Source organism: Parasteatoda tepidariorum, chromosome 1 (assembly GCF_982258835.1).
Source record: "Parasteatoda tepidariorum strain Cologne lab strain chromosome 1, Ptep-v5.0, whole genome shotgun sequence".
Taxonomy (NCBI): domain Eukaryota; kingdom Metazoa; phylum Arthropoda; class Arachnida; order Araneae; family Theridiidae; genus Parasteatoda; species Parasteatoda tepidariorum.
The window spans coordinates 97,216,279-97,232,523 of NC_141755.1; the positions used below are offsets into that span (position 1 = coordinate 97,216,279).

A 16,245-nucleotide genomic window follows, 5' to 3' on the forward strand; every position below is an offset into this window, starting at 1 on the left:
GGAACACCAAAATGGACGGTAAATTCTACCGACTCTATTTTGGTAAAATTAACAATAAAATATTGTTTCATAATATGCGCTAAAGTTTGGTAAACATGATAAACTTTGGTAATTTTATCATGGAGAGAACGTGGCGTAAAAAAAATTTTTTTTCGTTAAATTTACTTTTCAGTTTTATATTTGGTTCTAAATGCGTGGTAATAAGAACTATAACTTTAAAAACTAGAACTTCCGGTTAATTGTAACCATATGAAAGGAAAAATTATAAAATGGATGGTTCAAATTCCGTTGATATTTTGGTGTTATTAACCAGAATTATAGTCTTCTTTACCAGAAATGTCATTATATGCTGTGTTAATACATTAAAATAAGCCTTCCGAATAAAAAAAGTTAAATAATTTTGTTAACGCTATAAATTATAACGTTAAACGTTAAATTATAATTTTCTTTTGTAAAATCTTTTCTAAAAGGTTAAATTTATCCACTTGATCGTGAAGTTTAAAATCGAAACCAAAGTTCTCGAAACCATCATAAAAATTGCAAACTTCAAAGTGGAAATGTAGTTTTTTGAAATTTTTAATCATTCACATCATACTTAAGAACGACAGTTGTAAAATTTTAAAATTCTACGGATTCCCTAAAATCTTAAGAGAATTTCAAAATTTTCCAACTTAAATTGAATTAAGGCTGGTTCTCATAAATTTTATCCTCTACAAGAATTGTAAATCTAAATTGAAACGGAGTTTTTGTAGGTTTTTCGTGAAGATGTTCGCAGGAAGTAAATTCGTAAAATATCAAATATAAAATTTATTTTAAATGTGCATTTCATCCGTTCATTTCGAATCAAATGTTTTTTACAGCAATTATTTCTAACTACTAATATTTAATAAAAGTTGAGAATGATAGAATGTTTTTTGTAAAAAAACAATAAAAAAACACTGTTTTTATATCATTTTTTTCCTTCATTTTAGCCTAAAGGTAAAAGTTACTATTATGCTTAATATTTATAGTGTTTCATATTCTAATCGTTCAGTTACTTTATGTAGAGTTTAGCTAAAATTAAGGTGACGATTTTTGTTACTTACAATTTTTATATCTTTTCTAGAACGAATATTTTCAACGGTTATTGTTAAAACACCGAACAATATCATCGAACAAAACATATTCCTAAGTGTAAATTTTGTGCCAAGAGCACTGTAAAAAATAGATATCTAAAAATCACAATATTTTCTTCGCTATTGATGAAACCATTTCCTAGAAATGCCACAAGTGAACATTTCATTAAATTGCGGAAATTACTATATTTGCTTGTCGTAAATTTCGTTAAAACCATTTGGCTTAATTAAGCACGCAAAGTAGCACATTATGATTGGAAAATACAGCGTGAAATATAAGGAGTTCGGTTTAATAAGTACTCATTTATTGCCAAGAATCAAAAACCCGAGATCGGCTTGTCAAGTGCTTATCAAGCGAGTGTACTAATTCCAGTACCACATTTTTAGATAGCTAATTAATCTAGCTGTTCAAATGGTTTTAAAATATCAAATTTAAAAATAAATACCAGAAAACTTCCAGAAAGAACTAAGATGAAATTTCGTTAAGAATCACGTGATTTCGATACCGAATGCTTATCAAAAATAATGAAATACTGATCGCGGAACAGTCGAAAATGAAATTTCTGAGAGCGAAACAGCTACTTCAAACATTTTTTTTGGAACGTTGCGCCCGATTCATGTTCCTTTAAAATTACAGTTACAGCCCTCCTTTATCTAATATTTCTTTTTTTCGGCTGTACACACTAATCAAACACTTTCGAATCATACTTTTCAAGAAAGATACAGCACACGAATTAGTGATCTCTATCTTGTGGAAACAAGAAACGCCTATCTGTCAACTGATAAGCCCGATTTTAACACAGGCTAATTACTACTTATTACCACAAAAGAACCCAACATTATCCTCTACCCGTAAATACCCCCAGTTCATGAACCCGTAATTGAATAAAATTTCTCATCCGTCTCTTTTTCTTGCAAAGGTTTCCACTTACTTGATCATCAACATCGCTACTTTTAAAAAAAAAGACCCGCCTCAAATTCAAAATATCTTGCACCTGCTTCTACCATATCCACTCGTGACGTTCAATATCTTTTAATCAAGCTCTGCGGAGTTAGCCAAAGACTTCTGCAACTTGCACGTTTCAACTAATCAGGCTTTTGTCTCTTGTTCGGAGGCATACGGAACTAAGTTCTCAACCCTTTTGTTGACTGGAATGACTTGTATAGTCTTATTACTTATTATAATGAGAAATTAAGACACAATTTTTTTCCGGCTTTACGTATTTGTGTATTTATTTACATTGTACGAAATAACTCTTATTGTTCCCCTTGAAAAAAAAAATGGTTTGCAAAAATATCAATGATTTCAATTGGTAGGGAGCTGGACTCTTGTTCGAGAGAACAGGAGTTCGAATCCATCATGAAGAAGAATCCCCGTGAAATGGTGTACGTTACTGGTGCACGTTAAATCTATCAGGGTCACAAAGTTCTCCACGTTTCTATAACAAAACAGAAACTCTGGGCGTACTGATCCAGGACTTCCCTTGTCTTCTGGATTGGGTTCAAAATTATAATAAGTTACGAAGTTGAACATTGGTAGTCGTAGACTCAAATTTAGGTCGGTTGCTCAACGACGGTTATAAAATGATTTCAGTTGAGAGTTGTGGTGGCTCTCGGGATAGAGAGCTCGCCTTCCAATGAGGTGACCCGAGTTCGAATCCCAGTGATGGCTGGTCGTTACAAATTCCGCACCCGGCTCTCACCGACCAATGTGCTGACGTAAAGTATTCTCAGTGGTAGGCGGTTCGCGGGTTAGATTCCCCTTGTCGTCAGACTAACCGTGGAAGGTTTTCGTGGTTTTCCTCCCTTTGTAATGGAAATGATGGTTAGTTCCATCTTAGATTCCTCCACACAGGATATAATTTCTCCCAATACTTGATCTAGGAGTTTCATTGTCTTCTGGATTGGGTTCAAAATTAAAAGGTTACGGAGTTGAACATATGCAGTCAGAAACCCAAAATTGGGTCGGCAGTTTGACGAAAGCTATAAAATAAAATAAAATAATTTCAGTAGGCTCGGATTGGTTTCGGGAATGGAACGCTCGCCTCCAAACGAGGTGGCCCAGGTTCGATTCCAGCTTTGGCTGGTCGATACGAGCATAATTTATTTAAAATATTGTCTTTATTTTTTTTAATTACTACTTTTTTTGTTTTAATTTTGCATAAATAAGTTCATATAAATAATTGAAATATAAAATAAATTATAAATTATTGATTAGATATCAATATAATTATTACCAGTTTCTCCCGGACCTTCTATCCTTCCATGGAACCCTAGAGTTCCTTTAAACATCTTTCGGGTCCCGCAGGTGTAAATGGTTTTTGTATCAATAGCTTCTTTCTTTCCGCGCCATTTTATTTATTTTTAAGCCACTCAAAATTTTATGGAAGTTCCGTGTTAAAAATGATTTAAATATGTAAATTGTGGTAAGGTCTCTTATTCGAATTAGGGATTAATAGATATCGAAATCCGCCGCACGAGCGCTGACAAAAACAGTTAATAAATCGCGCAGACCCTTTGATAAAAATAAAATAAACATTTTGAATAAAATTTAAAATACGTATGAAATTCAGAGAATCCAGGGGGAAAAAACTGGTGACAAGGTGGAACTTAAAAAACAAAAACTGAGAGAAGAGAAATTGATAAGCCTCTTTCTTATTCCAGAGTGAAAAAAAATTTTTTTCGATTGTAAAACGTGACTTTAGGGATAAAAAGTTTTATTTTACGATTTATATGTTTCCAGTCACGTTATTTGGAAGAAATTTTTTAGGTTTAATTTATTATATTATTTCGAGTTCTTCTGCGCGATCTATTTGAAAAAGCCATTAGGAAATACGATCGTTTTCGTATTTTTTTTTCTTTCTTTTTTCGGTATAAAGAATCGATAATAAGGTAACAAATTAATTGCTTTTATTATTTATCATTATTTACTAATATTTATTAACAAATACTAAAGAAAGATTTAAAATTATTCTAAGGTGTAAAATTGTGAGCATTTTGCTTTTTTTTTATCTTTCAACTGTGTATATGCTATGTGCATGATAAAATAAAATGAAACATTCTTTCAATCACTATAGTGATCTCAATATAGTGTGTACTAGAATTATTTGTTGAGTGTTTGTTAATAATAATAATAATAATAATAATGAAATAATAATGCTTGAAATAATAATGCTATAATAATGATATTTTTTTAAAATATTTTTCATAAATTTTGATAGATATGTAAATAAACTTAAAACAATTTGAAACCCAAGACAAAATTTTATGTAGCACAAATATTAAAGTTGAAAACTAAATGGAACTAAGACTTAAATTAGTTCAACCGATTTTAAGTCTACACATGCCAATTTAATCGAACAGAATTGTTAGAATGAAAAAGTTAATGTCAATTTCCTTTTAAAACATATTTGCGAAAATAATTAATACAAATTGATGCATACTTTTTATTAAATATTTGTGAACAACAAAATATATTATTTTATTGCTTAAAAATATTTAAACTATTTAGGAAAAAATGTTTAATGATGCAGTGTCGCTTCTTGATAGATTTTTTTTTTTGAAAGATTACGTAATAATCCTAAAATGACAACCAAAATAACTGAAAAACTAAATTCGGTTACATCGTAATTTTTAACACTGAGTATATGATCAAAATATGCTTCATGGATAATTTTTACGCTATTGTGAAATTTTAACACGAAAACAGGATAATCAATAAATCATTATTTTTATACCTAAATTTTAAACAATCGAGATTGAAAGGATTCAAAATGAATTTTTTTTTAAAAAAAATAGAGAAAGAAAAGAAAACGCATTATAGGTTTGACAAAAATGAATGCCGTTTTAAAGATAAGTAAAACTGCCCTTAATATATATTTTGGAAATATTTATCTTTTAAGTAATTAAAAAAACATACACATATTTAATTAATTGTTTTGAGACTCTGTGGCTGAGAAGATAGAGCCCTTGCCTCCCAACGAGGCGACCCAGGTTCGCTTCCCAGCCACTACTTGTTGATATGAATTCTGCTTCCACCTCGCATCGACCACAGTTCTGACGTAAAATATCCTCAGTGGTGGACGTATCCTGGGTTAGAATCCCTTTACAGTCGTGGTAAATCTGGAGGTTTCCGTGGTTTTCTTCTTGTAACGCAAGGGTGGTTTAGTTCCAACAAAAACTCCTTTATGAGGGCTAGTTTGTCCCAATGCTTCACCCAAGAATTTCCTTGCCTTTTTTTTTTGCTACTTGATCTATATTTTTGTAAAATTAATTAAAAATGAAATTAAAAAAAAGTATCCATATTAGAGTTCACAAATTTTTAAGCAGAAAAAAATGCTACCAAACTCTGACGAAAGACGTAACTCGTTTTATCGCCAGATGAATATCGAAGTTGTTTCTAATAATCACCTTCACCATATTCTTTATTGTTTCCTCCAGCAATCAAACAGGTTTTAAGGTTTTTTAGTCATGCTTTCCTTTATATCTTTAGTACTAATTCGCCTTATATTGATAGCGTTTTTTCATTGCCTAACTATGAACTAGATATATATGCTCGACCCCCTGAGTGGATAATTTTTTTAAATTTCTTTGGATATGATTCCAAACATGTATTTAAATGCTGGAATTAGGGAATATTTGATTACTTATTATTTATATTATTTATTTATTATTTATATATTTATTATTTATATATTTATTATTTATATATTTATTATTTATATATTTATTATTTATATATTTATTATTTACATATTTATTATTTATATATTTATTATCTATACATTTATTATTTATGTATTTATTATTTATATATTTATTATTTATATATTTATTATTTATGTATTTATTATTTATATATTTATTATTTTATTATTTATTATTACCGAAGGGCTTATTCTGTGCACATATTTAGTGGCAAAATTTTCCTAAAAGTGGATAAGCGATGAAAGTTAATAAGTAAATGGAGTCAATTAATTAAAAAATTAACATGAAGCAATAGATTTAGTTTTTAAGAATAAAACTAATAAAAATTAATAAAGAGAACGAAAAAAAATTCTGTATGTTTATATGAAAGTATCCACATGTTTTTTTTTCTTTCCTAAGACCCCATTTTTCTCAAGATATACTGCACAATACAGTCAAATAAATTAACTGAACAAAATAAGCTCTTATTTTTATTTTTCGTCAAAAGAATATGCAACAAAACTTTTCTCAGTAAATGAAAAGTAAGATTTAAATGGCGACATAATAACTGGATATTTTACCTTCAAAATCATTTGTTACGGTAACCCTAAACAGGTGTTTTCTTCCTTTTTGTTATTTCTCACATACACGATTTTATTTTCAAGGGCAAGAAACTCCTGCTTTTCTGCTTGTGATTTATCCGGCCATCAACACCGGATTCTAATTATTTCGTTGGCTACCGCTCCTCCTACACCCTCCTAATTTCCTTAATTATTTTCTAGATTTTTATTTTGTTAATCTTAAAGCATTATTTTGTTTATTTTAATGACATTGATAGATTTTACAACAGCGCGGAACAGACATGCAACTTAAAGAAAAATATAAAAGGCTAAAAAACTGAAAAATTCTAACTTGAATCTGTAGAAACATGTTTACATAAAAGCGAAAATCAATCTAGATATATTTTCGCTGATAACTCGAGAACGGCGCCGTTTTGGATCATGGACATGCAACAAAAAGAAATATATAAAAGGCTGAAAAATTGATAAAATTCTAAGTTGAATCTATAGAAACAAGTTTACATAAAAGCGAAAATCTGTCCAGAAGTATTTTCGCTGATAACTTGAGAACGGCGCCGTTTTGGATCATAGACATGCAACTAAAAGAAATATATAAGAGGCTGAAAAATTGATAAAATTCTAAGTTGAATCTATAGAAACATGTTTACATAAAAGCGAAAATCTGTCTAGATGTATATCCGCTGATAACTCGAGTACTGGAGCGCCGTTTTGGATCATAGACATGCAAGTTAAAGAATAATATAAAAGGCTGAAAAACTGAAAAATTCTAAGTTGAATCTATGGAAACATGTTTACATAAAAGCGAAAATCCGTCTAGATGTATTTTCGCTGATAACTCGAGAACGGGAGGGCCGTTTTGGATCATAGACATGCAACTTAAAGAATAATATAAAAGGCTGAAAAACTGAAAAATTCTAAGTTGAATCTATGGAAACATGTTTACATAAAAGCGAAAACCTGCTAGATGTATTTTCGCTGATAACTCGAGAACTGCAGCGCCGTTTTGGATCGGATTTTTTTTTTTCACCACTTGGCAAATTTTCCAAGAAATAGTTTTTAAATAAATACCTTTTACTGGCGTTATGAGATTCGGGCATAGTAACAAAATTACGAATTTCTTGAAAACCGTTGTTATAGATTAAAACATGCGCGTCATGGAAGTAGCAATTTTAAAAAATATTTAAAAAAAATAGAAGCAGATGAAACCACGAGGAAAAATTAAATATCCTTTAAGCTCGCTAAACCCATAGTTTCAGTAAAGTAAAGCGGGCTAGAAACAAATACGTAGGCTAACATAAGTTATCGAAATATTATATTTCATCATCCCGTTAGTGGTGATTTTCAACATAAATATGCATATACTTATTCGTCCAAATGGCATTTCATTTTTAAGATTTTTAAATCTATTAAATTCTTATACTAAAGCATTTTAATACCCGCCTATAGTTAATTATAATTAATTGTTCACATCATTTTTTATCACGAATTTTAAATTTACAAACTTTATGTTGTCGTTGGCCATAAAGGGAGAGTGGGTGAGATTTTTATAGTCGTGAATATTATACAAAGCGATAATTATTGAATACAAAACTATTGTGGATGCTGCTAAATTTTATTTTGGATAACAAAATATTGACACCAATTAGATTAATTGCGAAAATATCGCGATATATTTTTGATAAAGCATTGCGATATTAAAATTCGTACTCAATAACCATGGGTGTTAAGGTTTGTGTGGGTTAAGTGCCTGGTTACATAGATTAAGTAACCGGGGAATATGAAGGGAATCAACTAATGGCGAGTTCTTACTGAAGTACAGAAGTATTAACAAATCAGTAATCTGAACGAATAAAAATCGGTAAGTAAAATACAAATCGGAAATAATAGTCGACATGTTTCAAGCGCTCAAAAATAGGCGCCCATTTCCATGACTTGCTAGATGTGAATGAGAAGAAATCGTAAATTTTCTTTTCATTCACGTCTGGCAAGTCTTGAAAATGGGAGCCTTTTTTTGAGCGTTTGAAACATGTCGATTATTATTTCTGATTTGTATGTTTTTGACGCGAATGAAGTTTTCAAAAAGTAATATCTTCGGGCTTTATTTTCTTGCGATTATTTACTTAATTTGGTAATAATTTGTTCTAGAATTATTAACTGTTAAACTAGAGAATTATTAACTGTTACATATTTATTTCATTTCTCATAGGATTTAAGATGATTCTCTGGTGGATCTTCATTCTAACATGGATATTTATGCGATTATTTATTTAATTCGGTAATTTGTTCGAGAATTATTAACTGTTAAACTAGAGAATTATTAACTGTTATATATTTATTTTATTTCTCATAGGATTTAAGATGATTCTAAGGTGGATCTTCATTCTAACATGGATATTTATGCGATTATTTATTTAATTCGGTAATTTGTTCGAGAATTATTAACTGTTAAACTAGAGAATTAGTAACAGTTATGTATTTATTTTATTTCTCACAGAATTTAAGTTGATTCTCAGGTGGATCTTTATTCTAGCATACATGTTTAAGCGATTATTTATTTAATTCGGTAATTTGTTCGAGAATTATTAACTGTTAAACTAGAGAATTATTAACAGTTATTTTATTTCTCATAGGATTTAAGATGATTCTCAGGTGGATCTTCATTCTAGCATGGATACCGACACTACTTTGTCTTATTCAAGATTCCTATGAAGAAAGCATTAGTCCTCAGAGAATAAAGCACGAACCGTGAGTCTCTGTTTTTTTACGTAACAATCCTCCTATTTTATGTTACTTTCTATTCCTTACTTTGGAATCTATTGAGGTGCAAACGCATGGAATTAACGCATTTTAACTTCACTTTAAAGTTTGTTTCGCTTTAAATTTAAAAAATTAAAATTATGAACATGTGTCTTTTGCCTGGAATTTAAAGTAAATATCGAAATAATGAATTTATCTTTTGAATGAACTCTCTTATAAATGTTTAATAATTTAAATGTAAAAGGTAAATGGCGTGCTGAACAAGAAAAAAAAATGCTAAAATATTCAATTATACTTTCTATTATAGAATCTAAAAACCGGTAACAGGTTTAGTGTACATAATTGAATTCACCCAAATCTATAATGAATTAAAAGAGAATTCTAATATTAATTTTTCATGAAAATAAAGTATTAAACTGTACTTGGTTGATACAGTATCAAGCCTCGGTAGCGCAGTAGGCAGCGCGTCAGTCTCATAATCACTCTAAGGAGTAATCTGAAGGTCGTGAGTTCGATCCTCACCCGGGGCAGATTTATTTTACCATTTATCTGTGATGAAAGGTCACCAACAAATTTTTGAAAATGCATTTCTAATAAACATTTAATGACTAAAAGTAAATAAATCTTGTTTGATACTCTAAATATCTGAAATAATTTAGGCTTATTTTTTCTATCGAATGTATTTTAAACCACGCTTTAAAAACATAATTCAACTAAAGAAAAAAAAATTCAAAAAATTTAGTATTAACACAAAGAGTAAGAAATAAAAGTCAAGAATATTTTCTTGAAAATTCTCTTAATCCAAATTATCATATTTAAAAATCATTATGAAAATAGATGATTATACTACTTTTTTTTGACAGATGAACTTTTTTATTCACATGATAGAAACATCAGATTAAGCTAAATTTAATCATAATTAAGCTTTTAATTGTAACAAAACATCTTCGCTGTGAATCATGAATTATAATAGGAAATTTTTATTTAAAAAATATATGCACTGAACTTCTAACTCCTAAACTTTATATCTTTTTATTCTGTAGTGCTGCCATCTTTTGATTTTAAAAATAAACTGCAAACGATAGAAGTTGTAGTGCTGCCATCTCCTAAATATTTTTAACATTAGTAGGTTCAATTGCAACATAGAACCTTGAAGTAAAATAAATTAAGTATTTTAATATATATTAAAATTAAATTTTCATTTTTCTTTTAACTTCGTCGATTTTTATTTATGAGATTTCTTTACATTTATTTTCTTTTACATTTTTAAGTCATTTATGTCAATTTCTTAATATGACAAAAAATTTCGCTAAAGGTACAACAATTTTAATTCTTTGATTATGGTTATTATTTCTATAAGTAAAGTTATTTTTATTCTCTTGCAATATTTTAAAATTCAATTACTTCTAAAATTTAAAGTATTATTTTAATTACTTCCATTTAATAACGAGTAGTAAAGCGATCCTAAATAAACAAAGTATATCCAGATATGTCAACAAATAAGTTCTTATATTAATAATTAGTCTAGAATTTGCAAACCTGTATGGTATTAAACCGAAAATTATTCATTATTTTTAAATTGCCATTCATAAATGTTACACTTTTCTTTCATTATTTTTGTCCACTCTCTTCCCCTTTGTCGAAAAGTAAGGCACTTTAGCATGCCTCAATTGTCCCATCTCACGCCATAATCCATCAGTTCAAAAAAAAAAAAACAAAAAAAAATCATGAGCTATAAATTATCTTTTAAGTTTTAATTTTAAACTTTAACCATTAGTTTTGCATATATTTGTGAGTGTAAAAATAAAGAATAATTTTGATTAATACTTATTTTGTTGAGAAAAAAATAAATAAAAAAATAAATAAAAAAAATAATTTTAAGAGAATATTAAATTTGTGATTTTAAATACTTTATTTTCGCTAAAAACTGTACTGCTCCGCTTCTGGCTTCTTCCTGTGATTTTAAAGGTTTTATTTTAACCAGAACCTGCATTTATACGCTTCTGGTTTCCTCCTCCCTAAACGTTGCCACAAACTGTCACAATTTTACAAACCCTGTCCCTCCTCTTCAACCATAACCTCATCATCATTTCTGTTTTATTTATTTACAAAGATTAAAACTAAAATGTTTATTTTGTATTTGTTTATTCATTTTTTTTTCAATGATGTTAAAATATTTTACACTAAAATATCATTCAATGATTTTAAAATATTTTATACTAAAATATTACACAATGATGTTAAAATATTTTATACTAAAATATTATACAAGGATGTTAAAATATTTTATACTAAAATATTATACAATGATGTTAAAAAATATTTTAAGGATATTTTTCGACAATACTTAATGATGATTTATTTTTTTACTCGTCTTATTTTACTTCATTTATTTCGCTCTCTTTCTCTCTTTGCGTTGAATTTCTACTTATCATAATTGCCTTGAAGTGATTGAGTTTGTACTGTCGTTGTTCTTTATTACTATGGCAACAAAACAAAAATGCTTATCTTTTCCAGAACATATTTTGTGACCGCTTCTAAAACTGTTCGTCCTGGTCAAGTGTATAGTATATCTGTTGCTGTCTTTAAATCTTCAAGTCCAATCAGTGTTCGAGCTTCTGTACAGAGGGATGGAGTTGAATTGGCATCGGCTACTCAGGAGTGCCGATCTGGCATACCAGAAACACTCTTATTAAAAGTTAGTTTCAATTTTTCTTAAAAGTTTTGTAAATAAGGCAAATATTCTACAATGTGCAAAATGATGATATGCTTTCAGATTCCCCCAACTAGTCTTTTAGGAAGTTACAAATTGAAAGTAGAGGGAGATGTACATGGTGTACTGAGCGGTACTGCTTTTTATAATGAAACTGAGCTTCAATATTCTCAAAAATCTATGACTATTTTTATACAGACTGACAAACCTATATATATGCAGGATCAAACTGGTAAGTACAATATTTATTCGTTTACTGTATAAGAATGCAAAGCTCATTCAAATTGCATTATTTTAATTACAGTGCAACAAATACAATGCATTGAATTTTTAAATGCAAATTTTTAAACTCAAGTTTTCAAATTTGTTTTTAGTCTAATTGTAATTTATATATTAAAATAAGTAGTTGATTTGTTGAGAATTGTTTCATAATGTATAAAACCTGTCATGATAAAAATGACCTTAAATGTACTGAGAAGACGAGATTCATATGTTCGCAATCTTCGCTAATATGTGAGACTCACAATAGCGCAGCGAGTACAGAGAGCAGATAATAGGTCATATGAAACGGAAAAAAATTTACAAATTTACTATAAACATTCGGATTTATAAAATAACATAGCAAAATTCTTTAAAAACTCGCTAAAATAGGCACCTGCGAGTCTCTTAGATTCAGAAACGTCGTATTTCGACAGTTTTTCCGATAAATAAACAACAGCAATGGCAGAAACTTAAACAATTTTTATAAATAAGCATGTGCATACTCAAAAAAATTCCAACTTGCCTTGCATTCAACCGCCAAGTTTAAACTGAATCTTGTTAACGATTCAAAACGTTTTTTGATGCAACTGTTATCTTATGTAAAAAAAAAAAAAAAAAAAAAAAACACTTTGTCTTTAGTTCGTAAGTGAAAGATTAACTCCGATTGACAACACCTATTATAAATTCTTTTCAAATAATGAAAAGAAAAATTTAAAAAAAGTATTCACCATCTATATTAAAAAATAGATAAGTAAATAAAATAAAATAAATAAAAAAAATCCTACCAGAGGTCTTGCTGTTTTCCTGTGACGTCATAGCTGAATAGTGACGTCATTTCTTCTTTTGATATTCCGGGTTAGTTTACAATTGCCGCCACTTGCAAACGAATTTTTCGTCATAGAATACGAATAGTTATATTAGAAATAAGTAGGAAGATAATATAAACAAAAATAAATAAATAAATAAAATTGAAATCAATACGATTGAATCTTTTATCGAAAGTTGAAACAAAATCTGAAAATACTGCTCCCAAACTTTGAGAACACGATACCCGGTCGAGAACAAGTTGAATATTATGAAATAATTTACTTCGAAGCGTTTATGAGCTTATTCAGCTCATTCTTATTCAAATTTGTGCATATATATATATAGTAGTCTAAATAATAGACTATCAAAATTAGGGGTATGATATGGAACAGTGCATGGGTCTTACATTAACTTCATAAGCGCTTCATATTTGTACTACCTGAATTTCAATATTGTGGAATTAAAATTAAACATTTAAATTTATGTCCCGTTTAGCCATTAATAATCCTATAAATCAGAAATGCCACATTTTTGTTCGTTTTTTATATTTTCAAATAACGCTTGTTAGTTATATTGTGGAATGAAAAAATGCATCTCTTTTATTTAGTTTTTTTCCGTGCCATACCAGTTACAACTGACATGAAAGCTTTTTCTGATGCCGTTGATGTATATGTTTTGGATCCTAGAGGCACTATCATGCAACGTTGGCTTTCTCGACAGACGAACCTAGGTAAATGTCACGTGATCTCTGATATAGAATATAAAAAATATGTTAAACACCGCGGAAAGAAATGACTAAAAAGGAAAAAGTAAAAAAAAATATATGTTTAAACGTTTTGCACAATCGTTTTTAATACGTATAAAATTTTTTACTATGTTAATATTATAATGATGTGAAGAATGAATAACACAAATAACTATTGACAATAATTTTCAATTATATTTTATATAAATCCTCAGTATGCAGAGGGCTTCTTTTTCGTTAACAGGGTGGGTAGCGTTTTTAAAAAGTGCTTGAAGGTGCTTATTTTCGATTTTCGTTTCTTAAAAGCCCTTAAAGGTGCTTTTTTCAATGGGTGTTTTTAAAAAGTGCTTAAATTTCCCCTTTTCAAAATGAGATTTTTCCTTTACCATGTTGATTTTCACTACGAATTATGCAAAAAGACACAGTTCACATTGTTCTATTCAACGTTTTCCCAATTAATTCAATCCCAATCTATTTCGGCGTATTATCTATCAGTCCGTAGCGTATGAAATTCGTTTTACAGGATTCGAAATTTCATGATTTTTGACAATTGTCAAAAACAAGGGCAAAAGCCTTTTTTTTTTTTTTTTTTGTTTGTTTTTTTCTTGATTTTTTTTTTTTACATGACGGTTAATACAATATAAAACCGTCAATTGTCAAAAACTTTCCTATCCTGCCTAATTATGAAATTTTTTTAAAGTGCTTAAAAATATATTTTGAGTGCTGGAAAAGTGCTTATTTTTTTTGAATAATTTGGCTACGAACCCTGTTTAACAAATTTTACAGATAATTATTACAAAATAGGAAGGGAGGGGGGAAAGAAATGAAATCAATATACCTTGTCAATATACCAATCAATATATATATATATATATATATATATATATATAGCAAGTTTCGTTTCCTCTTTTCTTAAACGAAAATTTTATATAAACTTTGCTCATGTTATGAATAGGTGCTGTGAGTTTGCAATATCAAATATCGAAACAACCGAGGTTTGGAAACTGGACGATCCGAGTTGTCGCCCAAGTAAGTATTCATCAATATTTCATAACGATTTGTCAGTAATAGAATGGCTTTAAATTGTAAGATCATATTTAATATTCATTTAAAATAAAACCTTCAACTACATAAAATGTATTTCTTTTTAGTATGGCGCTCAAAGTGTATCGTAAATACACTTATTTAGTATGGCGCTCAAAGTATTAGCAGATACACTTATTATTGCAAAAATTCCGGTATAATATTTTACGGTATAAATGGATTTTTCCGGTAAAATGGATTTAAACGGTAAAATGGATTTTACGGATGATGCATCTAAAGTTCCGGTACCTAATACCGTAATTTGATCCGAAACTTTTTAAGGTGATTTTATAAAATGATTCAAAATTGTTGATTCGAATCAGTGAATAGGATAAGTTCCTTCGAATAAAGTAAATCGAAATTTGAATTACATTATGAGAAATGTGATTCGTATCAACTAACTTTATTAAGCCGTTTTATGCGCATTATTATAATTTTTCTTTAAGCTGAACTTTATTAAATATTCTCTGAATAGAAAATGACTGAGAGTGCCATTTCCTCATTCACCGTTTTTACGGATATTTGAGGCTACAGATTCGAAATTCCTGGGAAAATTTAAATCTGGAACAGATGGAGTATTTCTCTGTCTTCACCTGCCTCTAGAATGGCAGATGAAGCCGTTATTTACGCACTTTATAAAGCCGTTTTATACGCATTATTATAATTTTTCTTTTAGCTGAACTTTATTAAATATTCTCTGAACAGAAAATGAATGAGAGTGCCAACTCCCCATTTACCGTTTTTACGGATATTTGAGGCTACAGATTCGAAATTCCCGGGAAAATTTAAATCTGGAACATATGGAGTATTCCTCTATCTTCACTTGCCTCTAGAATGGCAGGTGAAGCCGTTATTAACGCTCTTTATAAAGACGTTTTATACGCATTATTAAAATTTTTCTTGTAGCTGAACTTTATTAAATATTCTCTGAATAGAAAATGACTGAGAGTGCCAATTCCCCAATTACCGTTTTAACGGATATCTTAGGCTACGGATTCGAAATTCCCGGGAAAATTTAAATCTGAAACAGATGGGGTATTCCTCTATCTTCACTTGCCTCTAGAATGGCAGGTGAAGCCGTTATTAACGCTCTTTATAAAGACGTTTTATACGCATTATTAAAAATTTTCTTGTAGCTGAACTTTATTAAATATTCTCTGAATAGAAAATGACTGAGAGTGCCAATTCCCCAATTACCGTTTTAACGGATATCTTAGGCTACGGATTCGAAATTCCCGGGAAAATTTAAATCTGAAACAGATGGGGTATTCCTCTATCTTCACTTGCCTCTAGAATGGCAGGTGAAGCCGTTATTAACGCTCTTTATAAAGACGTTTTATACGCATTATTAAAAATTTTCTTGTAGCTGAACTTTATTAAATATTCTCTGAATAGAAAATGACTGAGAGTGCCAATTCCCCAATTACCGTTTTAACGGATATCTTAGGCTACGGATTCGAAATTCCCGGGAAAATTTAAATCTGAAACAGATGGGGT

At 29.4% G+C, this 16,245-nt stretch overlaps 1 protein-coding gene and 1 non-coding gene across 4 annotated transcripts in view; both read left to right on the top strand.

The window, feature by feature from the left end:
* The window catches only part of LOC107436484 (CD109 antigen), a 142,897-nt gene that overhangs the window by 78,722 nt on the left and 47,930 nt on the right, over positions 1–16,245 (top strand). For 2 of the 3 annotated variants that reach the window (XM_071179413.2, XM_071179417.2), the window contains exons 3-7: positions 9,013–9,127; positions 11,657–11,837; positions 11,916–12,084; positions 13,528–13,650; positions 14,621–14,694. In XM_071179413.2, the coding sequence (XP_071035514.2) occupies positions 9,013–9,127; positions 11,657–11,837; positions 11,916–12,084; positions 13,528–13,650; positions 14,621–14,694 (662 nt within the window). Of the gene's footprint in view, positions 1–9,012; positions 9,128–11,656; positions 11,838–11,915; positions 12,085–13,527; positions 13,651–14,620; positions 14,695–16,245 lie in introns of those variants that run through there. The other variant, XM_071179419.2, reaches the window with a different exon arrangement.
* On the top strand, positions 9,581–9,669 carry TRNAM-CAU (transfer RNA methionine (anticodon CAU)). The gene is given in 2 exon segments: positions 9,581–9,617; positions 9,634–9,669. It is a non-coding gene; the product is annotated as a tRNA-Met (tRNA).